The sequence below is a fragment of the Acanthopagrus latus genome, chromosome 23, assembly GCF_904848185.1.
Source record: "Acanthopagrus latus isolate v.2019 chromosome 23, fAcaLat1.1, whole genome shotgun sequence".
Taxonomy (NCBI): Eukaryota; Metazoa; Chordata; class Actinopteri; order Spariformes; family Sparidae; genus Acanthopagrus; species Acanthopagrus latus.
Window position 1 is genome coordinate 1358614 of NC_051061.1, and position 14395 is coordinate 1373008.

Genomic DNA, 14395 nt, shown 5'->3' on the forward strand with positions numbered 1-14395 from the left:
AAGCAGGGAGAGGGTGTAGCTGATGTGTCTGATGGACGAGGGTCTGGCTCACACTGAGCAGCAGCTGAGGATGTTGTGGCACCGTGGCAAGCCTTCAGGTGTCCCTCCATGTCTGTCCTTCTAATAATGCTTCTTTCAAACATAGAGCAATGAAAGTGTCCTCCACTCCAGCAGTTCAAATTACATTTTCAGATTTGTTTGTCTTAGAGCAAGTAAAGAAAAAAACGTTTAAATTAGCCAATGACTAACAAGACACAAGAGCACACTCAGACACACAAAGTTACGTACCTTTGAATGTGATGGCGTATCTGATGTGTACATCCAGGTGCTGCTGGAGCCTGGCAGGCAGGCTGGACTTATATTCAGAGCAAAGGGGGCAGTGGAACAACTTACAAGCTGTGCAGCGTTCCACTGTGTGCCTTCCATCTGCCTGAATAATTGAGTGATGCACCTAGATATTACAGAAAAATCATGTTAAGCTCCTAGTACATACATTTAATTTTAAACAAGATTAACATTATCTTATACGACTTTAACACGCTGGGTGAAAACTTCTTATTTCAGAAAACCGAGCGGCCTGAATGATAGTAAACGTTTAAATCTTTATCTTCATAACAACTGGTTTATAACAACCAGCCCATCCACATTCATAACATTCAGTAATTTGCGTGCTTCAGATTTACACATATTGACAGCGATGTATGTTGAAGATGGCAAACATATGCAAAACCCGTGCATTCAGAACTTTTTTTTTTTTTTTTTGATAAATAAAATCAGTCATTTACTGTTGTGACGACGGTAACGAAAGCCCTAAATACCCGAGTCCTAAAAAAAGTTTGTTTTTTCCGGTCCTGACACTGGAGGCAGCCTGAGACTGGAACCTGCACTGGAAGCAGCCTGATGCTGGAGGTCTGCAGCCAGGCCCCTCTCACATTTTCTATATCTCTAGCAGCCTCGTTTTAATTCTAGTACCACCAAAAAGCCACTATGGTTTCAATGAAGCACTAACAATTGTGTTGCGGATATCTTTTCCATCTATGGTGATAGAGGGAATGTTGATGTGTTGAAAACTTCTATGTGGAAGTATGTATGTTGTAAACATGTATGTAACGCTGTGATCCTCCCCTCTCACTGAGGTTACATGAGACAGAGACACCATTCACCCTGTTACACCACACTGTACCGTCACCATGACCCTGAAGCTCATGTTATGAGGTCACAAAGTTACATTATGTTGCTTTAAATCAGGGCAACTAAATGTCTGAACAAGGAATGTAGGAGAAGAGAAAGATTTAGACAACCATCTAGTGGACAAAAAGAGAAAGCTAAGTTGTAATGGGACAGTTGTGCCCTGAGCACAGGCTCCCAGGCTTCATTTCCTCCCTTCTATATACCGCTGCCAGCAACATAATAATACATAGAAATTAAATATTTGAGATAGATCATGAAAGTGTGAGGTATCTGCCAATCATACTAAATGCAGCATGACTCTAGCATACAGGGAAATGTTGCCTGGAAGGTTTAAGTCAGGGAACCTATGCAGACTTCCCTTTTCTCCACCTCAGACTTGCACAGCGTCACCCTGCCAGTTGCGCCCTTTAAAGTGAAGAGAACGTGACAGTAGAATCAAAATGAATCTAAAATCACAGTAGACTGCGGCATCATCAGCCTTGTTTAATCAGTGTTTGCTCTACTGATGAAGAATGAAATTTGCTTCGGCTGGATGTAAGTTCTCATATTTAATGAATAAATTGTTTCTTTTTAGTATAGTTATATATAACACAACAGGGTGCACAACACTTCAGAATATTCATTTGAGTTGTAAGTTCTGTGATTTTGGAATCTTTGAAATTTCAAGTGAACTTTTTTTTTTTATTTCAGACACATCTGTATGTAATAACACTCCTGTATAAAATCTGTGGAATGATATGTGTTATAACTACAGCTAACACTTCTAGTGAGCCAGCAAACAGACGAGCTATGGGAACATGTGGGATCAAGTTCCAGCACATTATGATATTAATAAGACGTAGGAAAATAGCTAAACTATTCAGACTTGATTCAAAAAACGGCAATATCAGATAAAGACATATTGTGACAGTTGACAGTGGAAATATATTAAGTGTGAAACCGAGAGAACTGGAGTGACTTGAGTTCCTTTTATTTTACTTCCCCATATTTAACAAAGCAGTTGTATTACGTGTATGCGTCACACTGCCAAGCAAATTACCACCTCAACATTTAATGTTTTGAGGAACCAACCAGAGACTCTACTACCAAATTTGTGACAAATTACGCATAGTTTATGGACCAGTGGGGCCAAAGGGGGCCATTTTTCCATACAAATGCAGGTCTGGCTCTGCTCGCTTTGACTCAGTCAGCCCAGCGCAACATCTGGTAGGAGAACAAAGCTCCTCTAATTCAGTGCCAAACACTTTGTGTTTCCTATAATTTCTACACAATAAAAGCCCTCAATTATGAAGTTATATCAAGGCTTTTACTATAAAGCAACCAAATCAGGAAATGTTGAGTTTTCACCAGCAGTAACTGAACATGACTACTGAGAGAACTGATAGTGAACAGGATGAAACTATGAAGTACAGCAGATATCTGAGAGTTCGAACAGGGACGTATATTATGTGAATGGTGTGACTTTGATTGTGCGGAAGGTCGGAGCAAGGAGTGGTGGTGCAAGACAACGAGTGGTGGACTGACCGCAGCGGCTGGAAAAGAGGGCAGTGAGCTGTAAGCTTGCAGTTTAGCAGTGTCTTCAACATACAGTGAAGGCCACAGTTGTCAGTAAATAAAGGCCAAGCACAAGTGAAAAACCTATGAGCAAACCTGTCATTGATGCTCTGAGGGGTGAGAGTTGAGGGGGGATCTCTGAGGAGCAATGAGAGAGAGCACACAAGAAACAGAAGACAGGACTCTTACTGTACATCAGTTAGTGATTGGACAATTGAACTGATGTCACACATCAGAACATCACTGGAGTTCCATACCACAGTTAGAACAGTTTTTGTAACATACCAAACTCTAGTGTTTTACTCTGAAATTTTAGATTTTGTCTTCTGATTCATCATGTAGTAAAAATGTGTATGCCTGATCATAAGTGAATGCAAGGACCACAAACAACTTTATTAGAAAATGTTTTCTTTTCATGATCTGTTTTACACACGTGAAGTTTTACATCAGTTGCCATAGAAACCATAGTCACATTCTGGGACATTAAAGGATGATTTCACAATCAATGAATACAGATGCAAAAAATGGTGGAATAACACAAACTTTTGAAGTCAAAGGTTTTATGTCAAAAAGCACCCATAGGGTGCAAAAATCCTGTAGATAGTTGAAAATCTCCTGTAAACATATGCCTGCAAAAAATAGCATTTTAGACTCATTTAACATATGGTTCATACTAATCATATTGCATATTATAATGTAAATAAAATGATAAGCATGACTGATGTATTGAAAACACTGTGAGTCCAATGCTGTGAGATGATTCCTTTCTGATCACTGTGCTGTTTAAGTCAGTAACACCTTCTCATTTACCAGGAGCAGGTGATGGCAGCTGTTACGGAGCTGCTTTTGGAAACACTGGAGGATCTTGGCGATGAAGAGCTCAGGATCTTCAAGTGGTTTCTACAGCAAGGTGAAATCCTCGAAGACATTCCAGCCATCCCAAAGAGCCATCTGGAGAAGGCTGACAGGCTCGACACACTAGAGCTGATAGTGCAGACTTACAACGAACAGTCGGTGAAGGTGGTCAAGAAAGTGTTGACAAAGATCAACAGGAATGATCTGGTACAGGGTTTGTCCGACATCGGCTCAGGACCCAAATGTAAGTTATTTAATCTGAGAATCTGACCAAAAATTAAGGTTTAGTTTAAATAACATGATGTCCTTGGGACTTTCTTGATTCTTTCTTAATCTTTAAGTAACTGTGCAAGATGTTGAAGAAATGTTAGACTCCTTCAGACTCCCACCAACAGCAGCAGATAGAGGCTATGTCTACAATAATAGGTTCTCCATGGGTTTTAGCATAGTTTCAGAAATACTCTGTCCATCCATATTACATGCATCCTGACTGAGGTTCAGGCAGGGTGACAGCAAGGATGACCCGCTGGTACTCAGGCAAGGTGTGGGCAAAGACAGCCAGATGGGGTTCCTGGGTGCTGTGGTTCTGAACAACTGAGAGAACCACAGGGAGCCATTCTTTGGGGACTCCATGGAACCCCCTGAAAATAACAAGTCTGATCAAATGATGGCTGCTTGATGTTGGGCAGTTCCTCAATCTGTCCACTGAATACTGGGGATACTGGAGAGGGACACATGTGGTGGGCTAGTTGAGTCACACAAGCAAGGTTTAGGGTAATGAACTGAAGGCCAGTTGATTGGAGTGTAGGCCTCATATCGACCCCTATAAACAATTCCCATCTGCTGGGTTCATTAATGGTCAGTACGTTCTGTCACAATGCTGAGGGAGGATCCAGATGCAGCCATACAAGGTAGGGAGGGATGATTTCAGTGCTCAAATAGAGTCAGAAATACAAAAAACACAAAGCAAAAATCAACAAGGTAACTAGGATGTATTGTCAGGGGGCAAACAAAATTCTGCAGAGTAGGTGGGTGGGGAAGGTCAGGTGATGAGGAAAGAAGGGAAAATCTGAGTGCATCAGGTGGACAAAAACGGCAGTAATTTGAGAAAGTGGGCATGAGGCTGTGGGGAGGCGAACAAAGGCAAAAGACAATAACTGCAAAGCACACTGTGAGCTCATATATTCACCAAGACAGCACAATTTTCAATTTGATTATTTAATTTTATAAAATGTTAAGAAATGTTAAAGCATAATAGTCTGGTTCTGCACTATATAAAGATAAAGCAATAGCATCGACACTTCTGGAAGAAGCCTGTGTTTAATCAGATCAATACCACTCTTGTGTGTGTTCATCTGCTCTAATATAAGCTGCAGGTATTACTATGCTTGACTTACTAGCTAACTATCTTAATTAGAAACCTTGCACTGACACAGTGACACAGCTAATTTATTTCTTCTGTGTTGTTACATTTCGTGACAAGAAATATCTGTTCAGGACTGGAACATTCTGTGGGAGCCAAGCCGCTTCATCCAGTTCCAGGATTTTTTTAAACCCTGGCCTTCGGTCCAGTAGATTGTCTCTGCTGGCAGAGACAATCTACAATTCTCTGTCCTCAATGCTCTGTCCTCAAGGATCATTGGGTCAAGCTTAGAATGAAAAGATTGACTGACATAGCAAATATAGCGAAGCTGGGCAAGACTTGAAATATGTTTGATTGGATGCTACATGTGAAATGACATATGTGAATCCTTTTGGGACTATACAGATTGATTATTTGTCCTTACTGAATGTTAATTTGTTTTTTCATAGATTTGCTCAGGCAGAAACCTGACCGTCCAGAACTCATCGAATCATACCAGAGCACACTCCAATCACACCTCCAGAATAGGTTTATGTGTGCACAAGAGGGGTGGACAGACAGGGTGGACAAAAAGCATCTAGATGACATCTACATAGAGCTCTACATCACATACGGGACAACTGTAAACATCAACAGGCAGCATGAGGTCAGGCAGGCTGAGATGGCATCAAAAGAACCAGGAGGAGCAGAGCAAACAGTTCAGCCCAATGATATCTTCAAACACCCTTCTGGAAAAAACACACCAGTAAGAACAGTTCTGACCAGTGGGATTGCAGGGGTTGGGAAAACGTTCCTTGTACACAAATTCATCCTGGACTGGGCTGAAGGACGAGCCAATCAAGATGTGCATCTCACATTCCCCTTCACCTTCCGCCAGCTGAATTTACTGAGGGGGAGAAGGTTTCGTTTTGCTGAGCTCGTTCACAAATGTATCAGGGAAACTAAAGACATCAGGGAGGAGGACCTTAATGACATATTTACAAAACTACAGGCTTCAGGGAATACCAACTATGACAAGAGCGAATTCAAACTTCTGTTTGTGCTTGATGGGCTGGATGAAAGCCGCCTTCAGCTCGACTTCAGTTCAAACAAAAATCCCACCGCTGATGTGACACAGGCAGTTGGAGTGGAAGTCCTGCTGACGAGCCTCATCAAAGGTGAACTGCTCCCCTCTGCTCGCCTCTGGATTACCACACGGCCAGCAGCAGCCAATCAGATCCCTCTTGAATTTGTTGACATCGTGACAGAGGTGAGAGGGTTCACTGATACACAGAAGGAGGAGTACTTCAGGAAAAGATTCAGAGATGAGGAGGTGGCCGAAAGAATCATCTGCCACATCAAGACGTCGCAGAGCCTCCACATCATGTGCCACATCCCAGTCTTCTGCTGGATCACTGCCACAGTTCTAGAGGACACATTGAAAAACAGTGACAAAGAAGAGCTGCCCAAGAGCCTGACTGAGTTGTACACAGAATTCTTGGTGTTCCAGATCAGACAGACGAAAAAGAAGTATAGCACAGAAAAAAGCATCCAATACATTAAATCACTTGCAAAACTTGCTTTTCATCAACTGGAAAAGGGAAACCTGATCTTCTATGAAAGAGATCTCAAAGAGAGTGGCATTGATTTCATTGAAGCCTCTGTGTACTCTGGAGTGTTCACACAGATCTTTAAAAAAGAGCACCACTTGAAGAAAAACAAGGATGAGGACAAGATGTTCAGCTTCGTCCATCTAAGCATTCAGGAGTTTCTGGCTGCTGTTCATGTGGTGCAGTCACTCATTAACAAAAACAAAAATGTAATGGCCCAACAACAACACAAATTCCAAAGTGTACAGATGCTTTTCAATAAACCATCTGTAGCGCAGGTGCAAAGAATGGCTGTTGACAAGGCTTTACAGAGTCTAGATGGACACCTGGACATGTTCCTCCGCTTCCTCCTGGGTCTCTTCCTGGAGACCAATCAGAACAGCCTACAAGACCTTCTCAAACAGATGATAAGTACATCAGAGGCCAATCAGGAAACAGTGCAGTACATCAAGAAAAAGATCCAGAAGAATTCATCTCCTGAGAGATGCATCAACCTGTTCCACTGTCTGAATGAGCTCAATGACCATTCTCTAGTGGAGGAGATCCAGCACTATTTGACTTCAGGAAGTCTGTCAACACACAAACTCTCTCCGGCTCAGTGGTCAGCTCTGGTCTTTATCTTAATGACATCAGGGAAAAACCTGGACGTGTTTGACCTCAGGAAGTACAGTGCTTCAGAGAGAGGTCTGTTGAGGCTGCTGCCAGTGGTCAGGAACGCTCAAGTATTCTTGTATGTTATAGACAATATTATTATTATTATAACTTCATGAATTGTGTATTTTTTTAACTTTTTAACCCTGTAAAGTCTGAATGCAGTGATAATTGGTCACCACAGTTCCAACTAAATCACAGTTACAATTGCATATTCAGACTTGTCATGGCAGAAAAGCACAGATGTGACTAATTTCATCAGTTCCATCAAGTGTCATATGACTGCATCTGTTGCTGTGTTATCCCTCCATGAATATAATTAATGTTGCTTCAATTTAACTTATGAGACAGCGATGAAGTCCATATTTGGAGCATGTCATTGTGGCTGAATAGGTACACAGAAAGTGTATGACTCTCACTCAGGAGAGTGGGGATCGTATCCTAGTTGGAACATGATGTTGTCACTATACCATACACTTAGTAATATTATTTGCTATCATTGGTTAGGTTTTGGCAGCAAAAATACTTGGTTAGTTTAGAGTTAGCATTCAAAGGCGTTTCAAAGTGTAACTCCTCCCACATGCACTCCCATGTTACGGACTTGCAAAGCTATGCCATTACAAAAACATGATTGTTAAATTGCAATGACTTTCTGAGGGAAACATTGATCATGATTAAGGTTATGAACACGCCGATATCAGATTATGGGAGCCATCACAGTGGGCCAGCATGCACAATAGCAGGATCCCTGACACTAATGCCTCTGAATGACATGCATTTGTTTTGAATTTCTTCAGTTTCACATCTGCATTTGCTACGATGAGGTGAAAAAAAATGCCTACCATAAAAAAAGATCCAATGTCCTTCACGTCTTCCACTCATTCTTCTTCAGGTTGAGTGGCTGTAACTTGTCAGAGCGAAGCTGTGAAGCTCTGGCCTCAGTCGTCAGCTCCCAGTCCTCCAGTGTGAGAAAACTGGACCTGAGTAACAACAACCTGCAGGATTCAGGAGTGAAGCTGCTCGCTGTTCAACTGGAGAATGCAAACTGTAAAGTGGAAACTTTTAGGTAAACTTACCTCTAATTTACAACTGTTTGGAATTCACTTTATTAGTAATTCACTTTACATATTTTGTGGTTGCACTTTTTTATGGATGGAAATTATTCTTTAAAAAAAATGGAATGTTAAATTATTAAGTGATTAGATTCATTTGAAGACGCTTTGTTTAAGTCAGGATGAAAAAGGGGGAGGGGGCAACATGATACAGTTGCCCCTGTCTCACATTCCACATTCACAGCACAAAAATAGCATTTAGCATATAATGAATGCAGCCTCAGTGGTCTGGGATAATCAACTTGGCTGTGTTACTGTCTACCATCCATCATTCTCACCACCCAACAGACACTGATGTTTACAGCAAGCAATATCTGCTACTTCTGCCTGAAACGTCCATCACACACCATGCACACTGACTGAAGTGATGAGGTTTTTAGCTCTAAACTTGCAGGCCTGGCTTCTTCATCAACTTGTTTGACTTGGCAGTGGCAAATAGAGACAGGGAAATGGGAGAATTCATTCTGTAGACAGAAAAGGTCAAGAGTCAAATTTCCATTTCTTTTATTTTGATTGGGTGTATTCACAAAGATAGCTTGCTTTAGATTACTCAAATATTTGATCATTTGTACAAATCTTTACTTCTCTATTTTTCACTTCACATGCGGATTCATCATCATTTTTATTATCTAATTTTTGTGACTTTCATGCTTCGTGCTACTCTGCATTGGTCTCGTTTGTGGCAATAACTAAACATAGTTTTACCATAGAGCGAAAGTACAATATGTGTTTGCGTAGAGGTTGCGTAGAACATAAGCTTACTGTGGCCAATTTTATTTCTGATTCCTTTTCAGGCTTAGTGGCTGTAAGCTGTCCAGGATCAGCTGTGAAGCTCTGGCCTCAGTCCTCAGCTCCCAGTACTCCAGTCTAAGAGACCTGGACCTGAATAACAATAACGTGCAGGATGAGGGAGTGAAGCTGCTTTCTGTTGGACTGATGAGTTCACAGTGTAGACTGGAATCTCTAAGGTATTCATTCATTGGACCGTTTATGAGTTATAAAGCAGTTTGGAATTTTTAATAGGGGAATGGGAATGTAAGTGAGGGAGCTGGTTAGATGGGGGTGAAATCCAATGTCACATGAAGACTTTGAATTTCACTAACTAAAATGGAGTTGCAGGCTTTAAAACCATGTGTGGGAGTGTCCTTACAGAGTCATTATGGACACGTGTGGGTCGTCGACCCAACCGACCTTCGTGTGGGTTGCTAGGGTGAGGTGACCACAGCTGAAAACGGTTGTTAAGCTGTCTGGGAAGGGAAATGAGCACTGCATTGGAGGTGGGTAATGAGTATTGACATCGGCCACCTCCTCTGTTCAAAGACAGTCTTTCCAGTTTGACTTAAGCAACCCAAGTGAAGGCCAGTTGCCAGTCAAGTGGCCTCATCAACTCTGGAATTAAGAGCTAACACAGAGTTTAAAAGACTGCGACTCCAATCCAGTTAATTAGAACTGAAGAAGCCTCTTGAACGACAGGTGAAACATCTTCATGAAACTGAAAAATGTTGTTGTTTATATGCGATTATGTTTCTGCAACTTGGAGTGTATGCAGAATGCTGCAGCGTGCCTCGTTTTTAATCTACCCAAATTCTCCCATGTGAGCCCCCTCCTCTGTGACCTGTACTGGCTTGCAGCACGCATCCTATTCAAGATGATGGTGCTGGCCATCAAGGCAACTCTACCCGTCTACTTCCAAACACTGGTCAGACCACACACCCCAGCACTTCGCTCTACTACATCAGTTGGCGGGCTGGTGCCCCAAATGCTGAGAGCAAACAAAGCCCGCTCAACAAAGTCACAACTGTTCAGTGGTGGAACAAACCCGACCAGTGTCAGCACAGCAGAATCACTCACCATCTTCCACAAAAGACTCAAGACTCATTTGTTCAGACCTCACCTCGACCCCGCACACCATGACAACTTTTTAATGTTTTGTTATATACCTTTTTTTTATTTGAAATTCTTCAGGTTGGATGTATGTAACCTGTCAGAGAAAAGCTGTGAAGCTCTGGCCTCAGTCCTCAGTTCCCAGTCCTCCAGTCTGAGAAAGCTAGATCTGAGTAACAATGACGTGCAGGATTCAGGAGTGAAGCTGCTCTGCACTGGACTAGGAAGTCCCCACTGCAGACTGGAAACTCTCAGGTCAGGAATCCTGATTTTTAATACTTGAATTTTATTGTATATGCAGCTTTATGTCTGGGAAGGTACCTAACGTCACAGAAAATTATCTTTATACATACTTGTAATATTTTTTTAATGTTTCAATGACCTAAATTACAATATGAAAGATAATTTTGATGATTATGTAGCGAGCTTCATCAAGAAAGAGCGAGACGATTATAGAGCAGTGGCCACAGTGTGTTTTTTCTGGTAAATGGTACCACCAGACATACTAAGATCTTTGGAGTAAAACCATGCCCTCTCATGCATGTGTAGGTTGTCAGGGTGCCTGGTCACAGAGGAAGGCTGTGCTTCTTTAACCTCAAGTCTAAGTTCCAATCCCTCCCATCTGAGAGAACTGGACCTGAGCTACAATCATCCAGGAGACTCAGGGGTCAAGCTCCTGCTGGCTGGAAAGGAAGATCCACAGTGGAGACTGGACACTCTCTGGTATAGCTTCATACCAACCAGTCATACTGATTAACTGAGAACATTGATCTCATATATAACAAGGTTACGACTTATATTGCCAGCTTGTGAAAGAAAATACAACTGTCTGTTTATTTTTTGATTTCTCTAGTCTGGACCATATTGGCATTTGCTGGTTGGAAACTGGTCTGAGAAAGTGTAAGTGTGTACACAGTTGACAGAAATGACAGAAATCTTCTCACACTAAGTACCATTTATTCAATAATGGACAGAAGTTTGGTATGAATGCTAACCTGTGACACCTTTGGGAAGGAAGGCTTGGGTCAGTTAGGGCTGTCACTTTTTATTCAAATGGGAGAAATTAAATATTAATCTGTAAACACAACATGAAAGTTCCCCCTAGCAGCTTTTCAGTAGTAAACAAACATTATGATTTTTTAATTTTAAACTTCATCTTTCCCTCCTCCTACTACTTCCAAGTAGCGTTACAGTTGGCACCACTGTCACAAACATAGCATTAGCAACAGGGCTATCACTAACAGCCTGGCTTTGTCCATAGCAGAGAACAGCCATAAGAATCCCAATTTAATGTAGAAACCCTGATCTCAGTGCTATGAAAAGGATCTTCTTTAGTTGTACCTCTTTAGTCTATGTTATATGGCATAAGTACAGAGAGAACCGAGAGAGAAGGGTGAACTGAAATGGGAGGGGGGGCAGTGGCAGCAGTCAGAGGGCCCTCGGCCACAGGACATAGGAACCAGAGGGCCCCAGGGTCATGTGGTACAGCAACCAGAGGGGGGACGGCAATCAGATGGCCCCTGGGCCACGGGAAACAGCAATCAAAGGGCTTCTGGGCCGTACGGTACAGTGACTAGAGGGCCCCTGGGCCACGGCAATGAAAGGGCCCCTGGGCCACGGGGGACAGCAATCAGATGGCCCCTGGGCCATGGGGGGCGGCAATCAGAGGGCCCCTGAGCCACGGGATATGGCAACCAGAGGGCCCCTGGGCCACGGGAAACACCAATCAAAGGGCTTCTGGGCCGTACGGTACAGTGACTAAAGGGCCCCTGGGCCACGGCAATGAAAGGGCCCCTGGGCCACAGGGGACGGCAATCAGATGGCCCCTGGGCCACGGGGGACGGCAATCAGAGGGCCCCTGAGCCACGGGATATGGCAACCAAAGGGCTTCTGGGCCATATGGTACAGTGACTATAGGGCCCCTGGGCCACGGCAATCAAAGGGCCCCTGGGCCACGGGATATGGCAAGCAGAGGGCCCCTGGGCCATGTGGTACGGCAACCAGAGGGCCCCTGGGCTATGGGGTACGGCGACTAGAGGGCCTCGGGGGACGGTAGTGGACAGTAGGACAGTAGAGAGCTAATAGAACTTAGATGTATTGTAGGTATGCACTGGTGTGAAAATTTTGGCCGATACCATTATCTGATATAAATGTTGTTGTAAGAGCAGATAACCGATATTAACTGATAGATATTTTTTCCAAATTTGACCAGTAACCATTTTTACTAACTTAAAATCATACAAACTGAAGTTTTGAATGTCTTTTTTTAATTTTCGAAACATATCATCGAACGTAAAAAAAATATATGATATTGGTATGAGGAAGCACTCACAACCTCCAGTCTGTTGTGCACGAATGTGTATATTTCAGTGAAATAACAACAAAATACATATTTTTTTTCCATCAGCCGATATATCGGCCAAGCGGACCGATACCGATATGTTAAAAAATACCAAATATTGTCCGATACCGGTGTTAATGCAGATATATCGTGCATCAATAATGTATTGTTTGTGAGAAGAGATTTCGCTTCTGCACAATATTGTAAGATACACAGGAGAAACGTGACACTAGAAGTGAGGCCTCTGCACTTTGTGGCAAGCTGGACACCCTAGAGATAGCTGTCATGGCATACTTTTGGGATACAATACTGCAGCGGTTCCAAGCCACAAGCCTGCAGTTGCAGAAGCCTAACATCAACCTAAATACGGCTACACAGCTTCTCATTTCTCTTCGTGATTTTGTGGCAGCACAGAGAGACAATTTTGCCCATTTTGAAAGATCAGCCTTAAGTGTTACTGATTCAGTTTCCCAAGACTACAGGCATGATCTCCAGCGCACAAAGAAGCGCAAACATATGGCTGATGAAAGTGCAGAGCCAGATGTTGAATTTGGTGGAAAAGAAAAGTTTCGAATTGAAACATTCAATGTTCTAATTGACAAGCTTGTGTCCTGTCTTGACCATCTGTTAACTGCATACACACACTTGACCAATCTTTTTCATGTTCTATTCATGCCTGATAATATGTCCATCAGTGAACTCACTTCAAGGGCCGAAGCACTTGCTGCAGCATATCCCACTGATCTGACCACGAGCCTGGCAGATGAACTTGTTCAATTCAAATCATTCATTCCAGAAGAATGAAGATGCCCAAATACAATGCTAAAGACTGTGGTAAATTTGGATATGCAGTCCACTTTTCCAAGTCTTTACATTGCACTTCGACTGTTCTTGACTCTGCCCATTACAAACTGTGAAGGGGAACGGTCATTCTCCAGAATGGCTCGAATAAAAAATGAGCTCCGGATGAAAATGACCCAAAATCGTCTGAACTCCCTCTCTCTTCTTGCAATTGAATCACAGTTTGTGCAACAGCTGAACTTTGATGACTTGGTAGATGATTTTGCACGAAGGAAGAGCAGAAAGAGACTTTTGTAGGGGTGGGGTGGGGGGCTTGGGTGGTTGGGCTCGGGGGGGGGGGGCCTTGCAAACTCCTTGCCCCGGGGCCCAGATTCAACAATTCAACATGAGCACTTCAAAAAGAAATCCATAGTCCCGCACCATCAAACAACTTGAACCAGTTGTCCGCAGGGTTGTATTGTTATACTTGTACAGACATTACAATCCACTCACAAATGACCAAAAACAGTAATTATCACATGTAAATTGTTACAAATTAGGGCCCTTTTAACTTTTCAGGCTAAACTTTTCATTTTCAGTTGTTATTCATGTTAAACAAGTCAACAACAGTTAAGTAAACTTAAAGCAACATTATATGCATAAATCTGTATTTTGCACAACATGCTGCTATAAATACAAATGCCAGGTTTCTGCAATAAGTCAGATGTAATGTAACGTTATGTACTTAACTTCGAAACCAGCTAAAATGGCTGAAACTAATGAGCTGACAACTTTGCTAACACAGCCAAACATCAAGCAAGAGCAACAGCACAAGGCATGTAGCTTCACACGCCAGGTTACATCCTCTGTCATGATGTCTTTAGAGGCCGCTGAGCCTGGTTCCCTTGCCCACTTGCTCCTCCTGGTGGTCCAAAGCTGCTGTTATATTGATGTAAACTGACAGCCGTGTTCTGAGCAGGGTCGAGGGGAGTGGGGACACCACAGCATGCCCTACTGACCTGACAGTCAGCCCAGCTATTGTTGTGTTCCTTATTAGTGCAAAATGAAAAGAATT

The 14395-nt window shown here is 42.6% G+C and overlaps 1 protein-coding gene and 1 long non-coding RNA gene across 4 annotated transcripts in view; one reads left to right on the forward strand and one right to left on the reverse strand.

Moving 5' to 3' along the window:
• LOC119013371 lies at positions 1-2948 on the reverse strand. Its single transcript, XR_005072735.1, has 3 exons — positions 2842-2948; positions 289-451; positions 1-202 (listed from the first exon to the last, which is right to left on the reverse strand). It is a non-coding gene; the product is annotated as an uncharacterized LOC119013371 (long non-coding RNA).
• The window catches only part of LOC119013367 (NACHT, LRR and PYD domains-containing protein 12-like), a 15630-nt gene continuing 2684 nt past the window's right edge, over positions 1450-14395 (forward strand). Inside the window, exons 1-8 of one of the 3 annotated variants that reach the window (XM_037087824.1) lie at positions 1453-1725; positions 3559-3844; positions 5413-7282; positions 8096-8269; positions 9110-9283; positions 10281-10454; positions 10749-10922; positions 11053-11099. In XM_037087824.1, the coding sequence (XP_036943719.1) occupies positions 3568-3844; positions 5413-7282; positions 8096-8269; positions 9110-9283; positions 10281-10454; positions 10749-10922; positions 11053-11099 (2890 nt within the window). In that variant the 5' untranslated portion in view covers positions 1453-1725; positions 3559-3567. Of the gene's footprint in view, positions 1726-3558; positions 3845-5412; positions 7283-8095; positions 8270-9109; positions 9284-10280; positions 10455-10748; positions 10923-11052; positions 11100-14395 lie in introns of all 3 variants that reach the window. The other 2 variants (XM_037087825.1, XM_037087826.1) reach the window with 2 other exon arrangements.